Below are 15,581 nucleotides of genomic sequence, written 5' to 3' on the forward strand. Positions count from 1 at the left end.
ACTACTACTACTACTACTGCTGCTACCACTGCTTACTACTACTACTACTACTACTGCTGCTACTAGTACTACTGCTACTACTACTACTACTACTGCTACTAATGCTACTACTGCTACTACTACTACTACTACTACTACTGCTACTACTACTACTACTGCTACTACTGCTACTACTGCTACTACTACTACTGCTGCTACTACTGATATTACTACTACTACTACTGCTACTACTGCTACTACTGCTACTACTACTACTGCTACTACTACTACTACTACTACTACTACTACTACTACTACTACTACTACTACTACTACTACTACTACTACTACTACTACTACTACTGCTACTACCACTACTGCTACTACCAACACTACTACTAATACTACCAGAATCTATAAGGCTAGAACACTCCAAAGGATATGTTTTGCCATTTGGGATGCACAGAGTGTCTCTGTTATTTTAGTGATGATGCCCCCACTGACACTAAAACAAATCTCTCCAAAATAAAATATTAAATTGGGTCCCTAAGTCATATATCACAAAAGAAGCGTGATATCAACACCAGTATTGTTCTGGTTTATCTTGCCCTCTCGTAAAACGTAGCTGTCAACAAAACATAGTTATCAAGCACTGATGATAAAATCCTCAAATCTTCTTTCCAAAGAGAGGAGCTCACTCTCTCTCTCTCGCTCTCTGGGTACGTCCCAAATGGGACCATAGTCCCTATATAGTGCACTACTTTTGACCAGGGCCAGCATAGAGCTCTTGTCAAAAGTAATGCACTACGTGGGTCCCATAGAGCTCTGGTTAGAAATAGGCTAGATGTTGTTTCCATCAGTGCCCTATCTTCCCTGTAGTCCAGTGGTTCCCAACCAGGGGTACTGGGACTCCTGGGTGTTGTTGGACTATCCACAAGAGGACCTTGAGAAGACTTATGAGCCCATAGGCCTACTGGTAAAATGCACATGAGATGGTACTTCAGTTGGTGGTACAGTAACCAACAAATGTTGGGAATCATTGATATAGTCCATCATGGTCCAAAAAATGATTATCTCCAAAAGATAATTTGTTGTTTTTTGTGTCATCTGAAATTAGTTGAATTTAAAATGTTTAATTCAAATAACAAAAACATTAACATTAAAAAAAAAAACAGTTTTTTAAAAAGCAATACACCCCCATTAATAAGTTGAAATCCACAATGAAAAAAGAACATCAGACAAAAAGTGAGGTTAACTATGTGATTAGGAAAGATGAGCAACAACAAGAACATGCACCCATCTCTCTGTCAAATACAGTAATCACATTTCAGAACCAAACGGATTTTTATAAACTTGTACAACTAAATATAAATGACTATTATACACTGAACAGTTATTCTCCACCTTTAAAACATTTCTCATCAGCACCAGGTCGACGTCACCAAACTTTAGAGGATGACGTGAGGTTCCCGGATGTGGACAGAACGAGCGACGGTGATGCACGCGCCTGTGTGACACACGCGACACCGTTGAGCCAGGCTAGACCAGAGCAATGGAAAGTAGCCAGCTAGCATGGTAGATAACTGCATTGAATCTGAAAACAAGCTAAACTGTCCAAGTTTAAGGCACCCACCTGGATGTACAACTACGTTTGGCTGCAAGTTGACCCTAACCGGAAAGCCTAATAGTGTTTCAAAACAAATGTAGCCGCAAACATCGTTTTCGGATAAAGATTTTGGCTAGCCCTTGGTAGCGCAGGCAGTCGGCAGTTTTGCTTAGTTATACACATAGAGCAAGTAAAAGATATACACTTGTGTGGATTACGTAGACATATCAAACCAAGGTAATTTTTAAATATTTATTTTTATGTCGGTGCAACTTCTTTACAACAAGAACAATTAGCGACATGCCGGATTTGCAACTGCATGAAACTATTTGCCAAGTTAGAATCGTTTCCCTTCTGTGTCTGTCTGCTGTCTGCTTCTGTGCTTTTCTCCCGCATCGCAAGGTTGACAGACTGACAGCCCGTCTCCGCTAAAACTTTTCTGTTGGCCGCAGACAAAGACATCAATATGGATTGATCAATCAAACACGCCACGCATAGTTGGGACGGTTCGCAGTTGTCATTTCCAAAGAGTAATGTCCTCATATCCAGCCTTTTCCCCCCAAGCCCTCAAAACAGGCACGCTTCATCACGTTATTTCCCGGTAAAAGTTAGCCAGTGTAGGTTAGCTGTGCTTAGCCCCCCTCGCTCTGAAAACAGGCTTACAAGGGTAGGTAGCATCATTATGTAACGTCAAAATATTTCAACCTGCACATTTGATCTCCTGTGATATTATAGCACACTTTTGTCTTGATGCCAAAATATAGCCTAGTTATATGTTCATACATTGTATCAATAACATTGTCTGTCTTGTAATCATCATCATTGAAGAAAGACTAGGTTTACCAGCTATGCTGCAGACCTCACCCCATGATTATAAATTGAACGAGTGAATTTGGGCGTTATCTTGTAATAACAACTATATTTAAATGTTTAAAAAAAAATGAAAAAATCATATAGCCAACTATCGATGTCGAAATACATTTTTGTTTTCATATCGCCCCAATATCGTCGTTTATGTGCCATGAATTAGGATGGTTTGAGATGTTGACAAACAGACACTCACACACCCGCGCGCACCTTCCTGTTCACACTTCGCGTTCTGAACCAATCAATCAATCAATCATTTACAATTAAAACATATTTTGCAATGTCAACAACGTTTATCAATTTTCCTCCTCGTAAATGTATATTTCACCCCACCAATTGCTGTCAGCAAAAGTGCAAGGAATCGATATATTAAAAGGTAGCTAGGTGGCTGTAGAAACCAACGTTATTACTATTCTGTGGCACACACATGGGGCTCGAACTCGGATGAGTGGAAGCTGGAAATGAATAAAAGTCCTGTCAATGATCACGTTACATTTACAAATTGATATATATAAACGTCCAGACCTACTTTCACTGCGTGTGTTGATCATTTTTATGAAGTCCGCTTTATTGACATTTTCCGCTGTCTTTATAGCGTTTGTGTATTTATTGTATATGCAACGGGATTGTCACTTCTTGATCTCTGGCTAAACTGCCATTAGCACAGGTCGACCTGGATTTGGGGAAACATTCCCATTCCTATGCTGATTTTTCTTCCTATTTTATTTCACCCGATTCATACATTTTTATCCTAAACCTCCTGTTGCACAAGGATGCGCTGAGAGAGAATAGGTTTAAATGCAAAGTGGAATCTTGCGCGACTCGGCTCCCGGTCGTCTGGATTTTGAGGAAGATCTAATAGTCGGTCCCCCTCCCATCCGTGCGAGAACTGGCGTCCTCTGACCGCAATTTGTTTCCATGTTTTTAGGTTTGTGTGATTTTGCTAAAATGCATCACCAACACCGAATGGCTGCCTTAGGGACAGACAAAGAACTAAGCGATTTATTGGATTTCAGTGCGGTAAGCAATTGTTATAATATTGCAATGACCACAACCACGGCACCGACCTACCGGCGACTGTTTGAATGTTTATTTGTACGGCATAGATAGACTAATGTTTTTGTTATTCATTGTGATGTATTTATTTAAAAGTGTTTTTTTAAATTCTCTGTACGTCTTTAAACTCAACGTAAAACATATGATTTAAGCAAGTTATAGTATCCTAATTGTGTTTTCTATTTTTTCCCAAAACATGTGCAGAGAAATATGATATTGCATTAGTAATTGTGTTGTTTCTATAGATACGAAACAGCGATTTGAAACTGTTCCCAACATCAATGGTAGTATATCCTATTTTAAGTATTTTTTTCTTGTTTTATTCTGTCCTAGAATATACATTTTTTGAATAAGTTTTAAATTCCTGTCTTTTTGTGATGCATAATTCTAGTGACAGGTCTCCGTCAGTAGATCAATCCCAGTAACATAACTGCATGCGGGAGTAGCCCACGATTATATATCAGCTTTAACATATAAGTCATTACTTGTACAATGTTGATGTTTTTATTTCATGTTATGTTACGGATAATTGACTTTATTCTGATCCGTTCTAGTCGTGGCAGATATTTGTCCTTTATAACGCTGTATATTCGGAAGTTGGGACAGGAAACGTGCCCCACGGCCATGTTTCTTGAACCAATAACGATCGCTACTTTTAGTCAACTTCTAGCTGTTTGTGAAAATAAATAAATATATAAATCACTTTTATGTATCAGAAATACATTTGATATTTGCTCATCCAGACATTGTTTTTTTTTCCGTCAGTGTATTTACATCGAGGTAGACATTATTAATAATTACAGTTTTCATATTGCTGTTATTTCTGGGGAGGACAGTAATAATTCTAAGGATGCAGTAGAATTAGAAGACACTACTATTGGTCAATATGGAATTAGAGGACATTACTATTGGTCAATATGGAATTAGAAGACATTACTATTGGTCAATATGGAATTAGAAGACACTACCATTGGTCAATATGGAATTAGAAGACATTACTATTGGTCAATATGGAATTAGAAGACACTACTATTGGTCAATATGGAATTAGAAGACATTACTATTGGTCAATATGGAATTAGAAGACACTACTATTGGTCAATATGGAATTAGAAGACATTACTATTGGTCAATATGGAATTAGAAGACACTACTATTGGTCAATATGGAATTAGAAGACACTACTATTGGTCAATATGGAATTAGAAGACATTACTATTGGTCAATATGGAATTAGAAGACATTACTATTGGTCAATATGGAATTAGAAGACATTACTATTGGTCAATATGGAATTAGAAGACATTACTATTGGTCAATATGGAATTAGAAGACATTACTATTGGTCAATATGGAATTAGAAGACATTACTATTGGTCAATATGGAATTAGAAGACATTACTATTGGTCAATATGGAATTAGAAGACACTACTATTGGTCAATATGGAATTAGAAGACACTACTATTGGTCAATATGGAATTAGAAGACACTATTGGTCAATATGGAATTAGAAGTCTATTGGTATATTGGGAATTAGAAGACATTACTATTGGTCAATATGGAATTAGAAGACATTACTATTGGTCAATATGGAATTAGAAGACACTACTATTGGTCAATATAGAATTAGAAGACATTACTATTGGTCAATATGGAATTAGAAGACATTACTATTGGTCAATATGGAATTAGAAGACATTACTATTGGTCAATATGGATGACCATCTGCAGCACAGATCAGGGAAAGGTGTTCAGCACTCAGTTGAAGTTGGCTTGGGGTTCCCATCATAGACCACACTTATACTTATTGTGTAGCATAAGGCTATTATAATAGTTATTTCAAAACGTGATTATTATGATTTGACAACAAAAAAACCCCACTACATGCCCTATTTATTGATATATTTAAGATTGAACTTTTAAGCAATAAAGGGTGTCTATTGTAAAGCACTGTTTCTTTTCTTGCAGATGTTCTCTCCTCCTGTTAGTGGTAGAAACAGACCAGCCTCCCTGGGAAGTGGACATTTTGCAGGCTCACGTATGTCAATCACAACTCATTTAAAGAACACAATTATAGCTGTGGATATTGCATATGTTGTTACGATCATTTTTTGAGCTTCACTTGCGTAAACATTTTCTTTTTCTCCCTCTTACAAGGACAAATGACATTATTACAGATTATTTTTTTAGCTTTGTTTATCAGCTATTAAGAATATAAGGGTCTCGTTTGTACATTTTGTATTTACATGTAACAAGGCAAGTCAGTTAAGAACACATTCTTATTTACAATGACGGCCCTAGTAACAGTGGATCAACTGCCTTGTTCAGGGGGGCAGAACGACAGATTGTCAGCTCAGGGATTCGATCCAGCAACCTTTCAGTTACTGGCCCAACGCTCTGACCTCACCGCTTCGAAACATACATCATACATTATTATTGATAACCCTTTAAGTTGTGAATGATAGTAGTGGGTTTTACATGTGATTTCTCTGGGATCACTGGGCCTCCCACTCAGTACATAGCTGAGGAGGCCTGATGTGTCTTTAAACAGCAGGCATCGTTCCTCTTTGGGTAGTAACAGCAGGCCTTAGTGAGGACTGAGGCATCGTTCCTCTTTGGGTAGTAACAGCAGGCCTTAGTGAGGACTGAGGCATCGTTCCTCTTTGGGTAGTAACAGCAGGCCTTAGTGAAGACAGAGGCATCGTTCCTCTGTGGGTAGTAAGGCCTTAGTGAAGACAGAGGCATCGTTCCTCTTTGGGTCGTAACAGCAGGCATCGTTCCTCTTTGGGTAGTAACAGCAGGCCTTAGTGAGGACAGAGGCATCGTTCCTCTTTGGGTCGTAACAGCAGGCATCGTTCCTCTTTGGGTAGTAACAGCAGGCCTTAGTGAGGACTGAGGCATCGTTCCTCTTTGGGTAGTAACAGCAGGCCTTAGTGAGGACTGAGGCATCGTTCCTCTTTGGGTAGTAACAGCAGGCATCGTTCCTCTTTGGGTCATAACAGCAGGCCTTAGTGAAGACTGAGGCATCGTTCCTCTTTGGGTCGTAACAGCAGGTGTAGCATGTCAGTACCAGAGAGACGTTGAATTACACCTCCGTCATATTTCTGTGGGGTTTTGAAAGGCAGCGACGATGCCTTTGAGTTGTTGTTTCTGTAAGGTCGACTACGGGGTTAGTTAAAAGTCTTTTGTCTGTAGCACAGGAGCAGCAGTAGGGGTTTAAAATGTATGGACGAGCCTTTGAGTTGTCATTTCCTCCATGCGGATGCGTAGAACCGGTTTTGGGTTTAGTAACAGCAGGTGTAGGGTGTTACACTACGCCCAGTCCAATCTAGTACAGGTTTAAACTGAATGAACTGTAAAGAAGGAATTCAAACATGCCATTTTATTCAATGGTTTTTTGAGGGGAAAGGACTCGTCTCCGTGGGGAGAACCTCGGAGCCAGATGATGTGGTTGTAGCTAACCCCGTGCGGGGCTGCTGGCATTGAAACCCCACCGCTGGGGGGGGTTTCCAAACACTGGTTCTTAAAGTTACTATGTATAAGCTGGTGGTGGTGGTGGGGAAGTGGAGAGTTGTCAAACTGTTGCCAAAAACTAAACAACAAAAAAACAAAACAGCAAGTGAGAGAACAAGGGTAAGTTCACATATAAATACATCCCCCTCATTGGTTGAGAATGAGGAAGGTGATGCTTGCAACAGTGAAGCCATAGGTTCAACATTTTTACGCCGTGCTCGTAGGTCATAGGGGTAAATAGATGAATGACATTCCACACAGGGCTAATAGGAAACAGGACGTTGTGCTGATGACGAGGATACGTTTTGAATTCATTCCCACAATGCCCCTAAGAATAGGAAACATTAGTGAATTGTGTTCTGCTTACTGGATGAAGATTAACAAGCATTAAGATCAAGAGAGACGATGAAGAATTGTGTTTACGCTGCTGGCGTTTTGTAGGCCTTTGTGGCAGTTCACTCTTTTGTCTCTGTAGCACATTGGCAGAAATGTTGGTGTTTTGGAATAGACATTGCATTAGAATCTGCCTCTGTAGGTCGGCTATATCTGTGTAGGTAGGCTATATCTCTGTAGGTAGGCTATATCTCTGTAGGTAGGCTATATCTCTGTAGGTAGGCTATATCTCTGTAGGTAGGCTATATGTCTGTAGGTAGGCTATATCTCTGAAGGTAGGCTATATCTCTGTAGGTAGGCTATATCTCTGTAGCTCGGCTATATCTGTGTAGGTAGGCTATATCTCTGTAGGTAGGCTATATCTCTGTAGGTAGGCTATATCTGTGTAGGTAGGCTATATCTCTGTAGGTAGGCTATATCTCTGTAGGTAGGCTATATCTGTGTAGGTAGGCTATATCTGTGTAGGTAGGCTATATCTCTGTAGGTAGGCTATATCTGTGTAGGTAGGCTATATCTCTGTAGGTAGGCTATATGTCTGTTGGTAGGCTATATCTCTGAAGGTAGGCTATATCTCTGTAGGTAGGCTATATCTCTGTAGCTCGGCTATATCTGTGTAGGTAGGCTATATCTCTGTAGGTAGGCTATATCTCTGTAGGTAGGCTATGTAGGTAGGCTATATCTCTGTAGGTAGGCTATATCTCTGTAGGTAGGCTATATCTCTGTAGGTAGGCTATATCTCTGTAGGTAGGCTATATCTCTGTAGGTAGGCTATATCTGTGTAGGTAGGCTATATCTCTGTAGGTAGGCTATATCTGTGTAGGTAGGCTATATCTCTGTAGGTAGGCTATATCTCTGTAGGTAGGCTATATCTCTGTAGGTAGGCTATATCTGTGTAGGTAGGCTATATCTCTGTAGGTAGGCTATATCTCTGTAGGTAGGCTATATCTCTGTCGCTCGGCAATATCTCTATATAGGTAGGCTATATCTCTGTAGGTAGGCTATATCTCTGTAGGTAGGCTATATCTCTGTAGGTAGGCTATATCTCTGTAGGTAGGCTATATCTCTGTAGGTAGGCTATATCTCTGTAGGTAGGCTATATCTCTGTAGGTAGGCTATATCTCTATATAGGTAGGCTATATCTCTGTAGGTAGGCTATATCTCTGTAGCTCGGCTATGTCTCTATATAGGTAGGCTATATCTCTGTAGGTAGGCTATATCTCTGTAGGTAGGCTATATCTCTGTAGGTAGGCTATATCTCTGTAGGTCGGCTATATCTCTGTAGGTAGGCTATATCTCTATATAGGTAGGCTATATCTCTGTAGATAGACTATATCTCTGTAGCTCGGCTATATCTCTGTAGGTAGGCTATATCTCTGTAGGTAGGCTATATCTCTATATAGGTAGGCTATATCTCTGTAGGTAGGCTATATCTCTGTAGGTAGGCTATATCTCTGTAGGTAGGCTATATCTCTATATAAGTAGGCTATATCTCTATATAGGTAGGCTATATCTCTGTAGGTAGGCTATATATCTCTTTGTCGGTAGGCTATATATCTCTGTAGGTAGGCTATATATATCTCTTTGTCGGTAGGCTATATATCTCTGTCGGTAGGCTATATATCCCTGTCGGTAGACTATATATCTCTGTCGGTAGGCTATATATCTCTTTGTCGGTAGGCTATATATCTCTGTCGGTAGGCTATATATCTCTGTCGGTAGACTATATATCTCTGTAGGTAGGCTATATATCTCTGTCGGTAGGCTATATATCTCTGTCGGTAGACTATATATCTCTGTAGGTAGGCTATATATCTCTGTCGGTAGGCTATATATCTCTGTCGGTAGGCTATATATCTCTGTTGGTGGGCTATATATCTCTGTAGGTAGGCTATATCTCTCTGTCGGTAGGCTATATATCTCTGTAGGTGGGCTATATATCTCTGTAGGTAGGCTATATCTCTCTGTCGGTAGGCTATATATCTCTGTAGGTAGGCTATACATCTCTGTCGGTAGCCTATATATCTCTGTCGGTAGGCTATATATCTCTGTCGGTAGGCTATATATCTCTGTAGGTAGGCTATATATCTCTGTCGGTAGGCTATATATCTCTGTAGGTAGGCTATATATCTCTGTCGGTAGGCTATATATCTCTGTAGGTAGGCTATATATCTCTGTCGGTAGGCTATATATCTCTGTAGGTAGGCTATATATCTCTGTAGGTAGGCTATATATCTCTGTAGGTAGGCTATATATCTCTGTCGGTAGGCTATATATCTCTGTCGGTAGGCTATATATCTCTGTAGGTAGGCTATATATCTCTGTAGGTAGGCTATATCTCTCTGTCGGTAGACTATATATCTCTGTAGGTAGGCTATATATCTCTGTAGGTAGGCTATATATCTCTGTAGGTAGGCTATATATCTCTGTCGGTAGGCTATATCTCTCTGTTGGTGGGCTATATATCTCTGTAGGTAGGCTATATATCTCTGTCGGTAGGCTATATATCTCTGTAGGTAGGCTATATATCTCTGTAGGTAGGCTATATATCTCTGTAGGTAGGCTATATATCTCTGTCGGTAGGCTATATATCTCTGTCGGTAGGCTATATATCTCTGTAGGTAGGCTATATATCTCTGTAGGTAGGCTATATCTCTCTGTCGGTAGACTATATATCTCTGTAGGTAGGCTATATATCTCTGTAGGTAGGCTATATATCTCTGTAGGTAGGCTATATATCTCTGTCGGTAGGCTATATCTCTCTGTTGCTGGGCTATATATCTCTGTAGGTAGGCTATATATCTCTGTCGGTAGGCTATATATCTCTGTAGGTAGGCTATATATCTCTGTCGGTAGGCCATATATCTCTGTAAGTAGGCTATATATCTCTGTCGGTAGGCTATATATCTCTGTAGGTAGGCTATATATCTCTGTCGGTAGGCTATATATCTCTGTCGGTAGGCTATTTAATGTGGCTTTGCAATATCATGTTTCCATGCACCGCTATAGCAACATTTTATTTGCTAAACAAACACACATCGTACCAGTTGACATTATGATGTGTTTTAATCTATGGGATGTGTCTAAAGGAAGGCCTATATATAAACGACAATAAACTGTTTGTTTACCTTTTTAAATGATTCTGGCATGGGAAAACACTTTGTCCTGATTGGTTGTGTTTTGGGAGATGTTGAATGAGTTAAATGTCTTCTTAGACCGTGTTGCTGACACACTGCTTCCTGTCTCTAATTAGGCCTGAGTGTGTGTGTGTGTTGTGTGTGTGTGTGTGTGTGTGTTTGTGTGGATGACAAGCTTAATGCCAATGTATAGGCCTAGTCTACCATATAGAACAGGGATCATCAACTAAGATTTAGCCGTTGGGTCAAATTCTTCTTGAGCATATGGTCACGGGGCCATATAATATAATTAATATATATATATATATAGCAAGAAGCCCAAACAGATATAAACATGGCATCACAGTGCTAGCTGTGCCACTAGAGATCCTGGGTTAGAGTCCAGGCTCTGGCTCAGAGGTCTAAGGCTCTGCATCACAGTGCTAGATATCTTTTTGTTATCTTAATCAGGCATATTATTATTATCATTATTAAGACACCGTTCAGGGTAAATACTGTCTTAATAATATGGTCACGGGGCCATATAATTAATATATATATATATATAGCAAGAAGCCCAAACAGATATAATAAATGGACTTAAACGTAATCATTTTAAACATGGTTTACATTTGTATACGATCACGTTTCTCTGTTATACGTGGGAATAATTGGGAATAGATTTTCTTAAATTGAAATCACTTGGAGATGATTTTCCTGGTGTTTTTTACAGTCTTTTATGTCCAACAATTAAAATTTACTCGTGGGGCCAAATAGCTTGCTGCCACTAGGGGAAAGATTTCATATTATAGGGATCATCCTAAAATATAATGACCTATAATTCATAACCTGGATACCTCACTGTGGTTTCAACATCTCAACTGCTTATATTTATTTAACTAGGCAAGTCAGTTAAGAACATATTCTTATTTTCAATGACGGCCTGGGAACAGTGGGATAACTGCCTGTTCAGGGGCAGAACAACAGATTTGTACCTTGTCAGCTCGGGGGATTTGATCTAGGAACTTTCTGGTTACTGGTCCAACGCTCTAACCACTAGGCTACCTGCCTCCTCTACACTCTAACCACTAGGCTACCTGCCTCCTCTACACTCTAACCACTAGGCTACCTGCCGCCTCTACACTCTAACCACTAGGCTACCTGCCGCCTCTACACTCTAACCACTAGGCTACCTGCTTCCTCTACACTCTAACCACTAGGCTACCTGCCGACTCTACACTCTAACCACTAGGCTACCTGCCTCCTCTACACTCTAACCACTCGGCTACCTGCCTCCTCTACACTCTAACCACTAGGCTACCTGCCGCCTCTACACTCTAATCACTAGGCTACCTGCCGCCTCTACACTCTAACCACTAGGCTACCTGCCACCTCTACACTCTAACCACTAGGCTACCTGCCGCCTCTACACTCTAACCACTAGGCTACCTGCCGCCTCTACACTCTAACCACTAGGCTACCTGCCACCTCTACACTCTAACCACTAGGCTACCCTGCCGCCTCTACACTCTAACCACTAGGCTACCTGCCTCCTCTACACTCTAACCACTAGGCTACCTGCCGCCTCTACACTCTAACCACTAGGCTACCTGCCGCCTCTACACTCTAACCACTAGGCTACCTGCTTCCTCTACACTCTAACCACTAGGCTACCTGCCGCCTCTACACTCTAACCACTAGGCTACCTGCTTCCTCTACACTCTAACCACTAGGCTACCTGCCGACTCTACACTCTAACCACTAGGCTACCTGCCGCCTCTACACTCTAACCACTAGGCTACCTGCTGCCTCTACACTCTAACTACTAGGCTACCTGCCGCCTCTACACTCTAACCACTAGGTTACCTGCCTCCTCTACACTCTAACCACTCGGCTACCTGCCTCCTCTACACTCTAACCACTCGGCTACCTGCCGCCTCTACACTCTAACCACTAGGCTACCTACCTCCTCTACACTCTAACCACTAGGCTACCTGCCACCTCTACACTCTAACCACTAGTCTACCCTGCCACCTCTACACTCTAACCACTCGGCTACCTGCCTCCTCTACACTCTAACCACTAGGCTACCTGCCTCCTCTACACTCTAACCACTAGGCTACCTGCCTCCCCTACACTCTAACCACTAGGCTACCTGGCTCTAACCACTAGGCTACCTGCCTCCTCTACACTCTAACCACTAGGCTACCTGCCACCTCTACACTCTAACCACTAGGCTACCTGCCGCCTCTACACTCTAGCCACTAGGCTACCTGGCTCTAGCCACTAGGCTTACCTGCCTCCTCTACACTCTAACCACTAGGCTACCTGCCACCTCTACACTCTAACCACTAGGCTACCTGCCTCCTCTACACTCTAACCACTAGGCTACTTGCCTCCTCTACACTCTAGCCACTAGGCTACCTGCCTCCTCTACACTCTAACCACTAGGCTACCTGCCTCCTCTACACTCTAACCACTAGGCTACCTGCCTCCTCTACACTCTAGCCACTAGGCTACCTGGCTCTAGCCACTAGGCTTACCTGCCTCCTCTACACTCTAACCACTAGGCTACCTGCCTCCTCTACACTCTAACCACTAGGCTACCTGCCTCCTCTACACTCTAGCCACTAGGCTACCTGCCTCCTCTACACTCTAACCACTAGGCTACCTGCCTCCTCTACACTCTAACCACTAGGCTACCTGCCTCCTCTACACTCTAGCCACTAGGCTACCTGCCTCCTCTACACTCTAACCACTAGGCTACCTGCCGCTACCTATTGGCTACTTCCATGTTTTTATCTGCCTCTACACTCTAACCACTCTTGTTTAGCCTAAGCTCTCACTATACAAACTGCTATTAAAGGTGTTGGCTACTTCCTGGTGTTGAATACTTCCTGGTGTTGAATACTTCCTGGTGTTGACTACTTCCTGGTGTTGACTACTTCCTGGTGTTGAATACTTCCTGGTGTTGAATACTTCCTGGTGTTGACTACTTCAGGGTGTTGGCTATTTCCTGGTGTTGAATACTTCCTGGTGTTGAATACTTCCTGGTGTTGACTACTTCCTGGTGTTGAATACTTCCTGGTGTTGACTACTTCCTGGTGTTGACTACTTCCTGGTGTTGAATACTTCCTGGTGTTGAATACTTCCTGGTGTTGAATACTTCCTGGTGTTGACTACTTCCTGGTGTTGACTACTTCCTGGTGTTGAATACTTCCTGGTGTTGACTACTTCCTGGTGTTGAATACTTCCTGGTGTTGAATACTTCCTGGTGTCGAATACTTCCTGGTGTTGAATACTTCCTGGTGTTGAATACTTCCTGGTGTTGACTACTTCCTGGTGTTGACTACTTCCTGGTGTTGACTACTTCCTGGTGTTGAATACTTCCTGGTGTTGACTACTCTGGTGCTGAATACCCTGGTGTTGAATACTTCCTGGTGTTGAATACTTCCTGGTGTTGAATACTTCCTGGTGTTGAATACTTCCTGGTGTTGAATACTTCCTGGTGTTGAATACTTCCGGGTGTTGAATACTTCCGGGTGTTGACTACTTCCTGGTGTTGAATACTTCCGGGTGTTGAATACTTCCTGGTGTTGACTACTTCAGGGTGTTGGCTATTTCCTGGTGTTGACTACTTCAGGGTGTTGGCTACTCCCTGGTGTTGACTACTTCAGGGTGTTGGCTCCTTCCTGGTGTTGACTACTTCCTGGTGTTGGCTCCTTCCTGGTGTTGACTACTTCCGGGTGTTGGCTACTTCAGGGTGTTGGCTACTCCCTGGTGTTGGCTCCTTCCTGGTGTTGGCTACTTCAGGGTGTCCTGGTGTTACTACTCCTGGTGTTGGCTCCTTCCTGGTGTTGGCTCCTTCCTGGTGTTGGCTCCTTCCTGGTGTTGACTACTTCCCAGGGTGTTGGCTCCTTCCTGGTGTTGGCTACTTCAGGGTGTTGACTACTTCCGGGTGTTGGCTACTCCCTGGTGTTGGCTCCTTCCTGGTGTTGGCTATTTCCTGGTGTTGACTACTTCAGGGTGTTGGCTACTCCCTGGTGTTGGCTCCTTCAGGGTGTTGGCTATTTCCTGGTGTTGACTACTTCAGGGTGTTGGCTACTTCCTGGTGTTGACTACTTCAGGGTGTTGGCTATTTCCTGGTGTTGACTACTTCTGGTGTTGGCTACTTCTAGTGTTGGGGTGTTGGCTACTGGTGTTCCCTGGTGTTGACTACTTCAGGGTGTTGGCTACTCCCTGGTGTTGACTACTTCAGGGTGTTGGCTATTTCCTGGTGTTGACTACTTCAGGGTGTTGGCTACTCCCTGGTGTTGACTACTTCAGGGTGTTGGCTATTTCCTGGTGTTGACTACTTCAGGGTGTTGGCTACTCCCTGGTGTTGGCTCCTTCCCTCAGGGTGTTGGCTCCTTCCTGGTGTTGGCTACTTCCTGGTGTTGACTACTTCCGGGTGTTGGCTCCTTCCTGGTGTTGGCTACTTCAGGGTGTTGGCTACTCCCTGGTGTTGGCTCCTTCCTGGTGTTGGCTACTTCCGGGTGTTGGCTCCTTCCTGGTGTGGTGGCTACTTCAGGGTGTTGGCTACTCCCTGGTGTTGGCTCCTTCCTGGTGTTGGCTACTTCAGGGTGTTGGCTACTTCAGGGTGTTGGCTCCTTCCTGGTGTTGGCTACTTCAGGGTGTTGGCTACTTCAGGGTGTTGGCTACTCCCTGGTGTTGGCTACTTCCTGGTGTTGGCTACTTCAGGGTGTTGGCTACTCCCTGGTGTTGGCTACTTCCTGGTGTTGGCTACTTCAGGGTGTTGGCTACTCCCTGGTGTTGGCTCCTTCCTGGTGTTGACTACTTCCTGGGTGTTGGCTCCTTCCTGGTGTTGGCTACTTCAGGGTGTTGGCTACTTCAGGGTGTTGGCTACTCCCTGGTGTTGGCTACTCCCTGGTGTTGGCTCCTTCCTGGTGTTGACTACTTCAGGGTGTTGGCTACTCCTGGTGTTGGCTACTCCTGGTGTTGGCTCCTTCCTGGTGTTGGCTACTTCAGGGTGTTGGCTACTCCCTGGTGTTG

General features: G+C 42.8%; 1 protein-coding gene across 2 annotated transcripts in view; it reads left to right on the forward strand.

The window, feature by feature from the left end:
* The first annotated feature begins 2,971 nt into the window (after positions 1-2,971).
* The window catches only part of LOC118381633 (transcription factor 4-like), a 539,774-nt gene continuing 527,164 nt past the window's right edge, over positions 2,972-15,581 (forward strand). The window contains exons 1-3 of one of the 2 annotated variants that reach the window (XM_052458604.1): positions 2,972-3,472; positions 3,754-3,792; positions 5,479-5,548. In XM_052458604.1, the coding sequence (XP_052314564.1) occupies positions 3,371-3,472; positions 3,754-3,792; positions 5,479-5,548 (211 nt within the window). In that variant the 5' untranslated portion in view covers positions 2,972-3,370. The remainder of the gene's footprint in view (positions 3,473-3,753; positions 3,793-5,478; positions 5,549-15,581) is intronic. The other variant, XM_052458603.1, reaches the window with a different exon arrangement.

This window comes from Oncorhynchus keta, chromosome 12, assembly GCF_023373465.1.
Source record: "Oncorhynchus keta strain PuntledgeMale-10-30-2019 chromosome 12, Oket_V2, whole genome shotgun sequence".
NCBI lineage: Eukaryota > Metazoa > Chordata > Actinopteri > Salmoniformes > Salmonidae > Oncorhynchus > Oncorhynchus keta.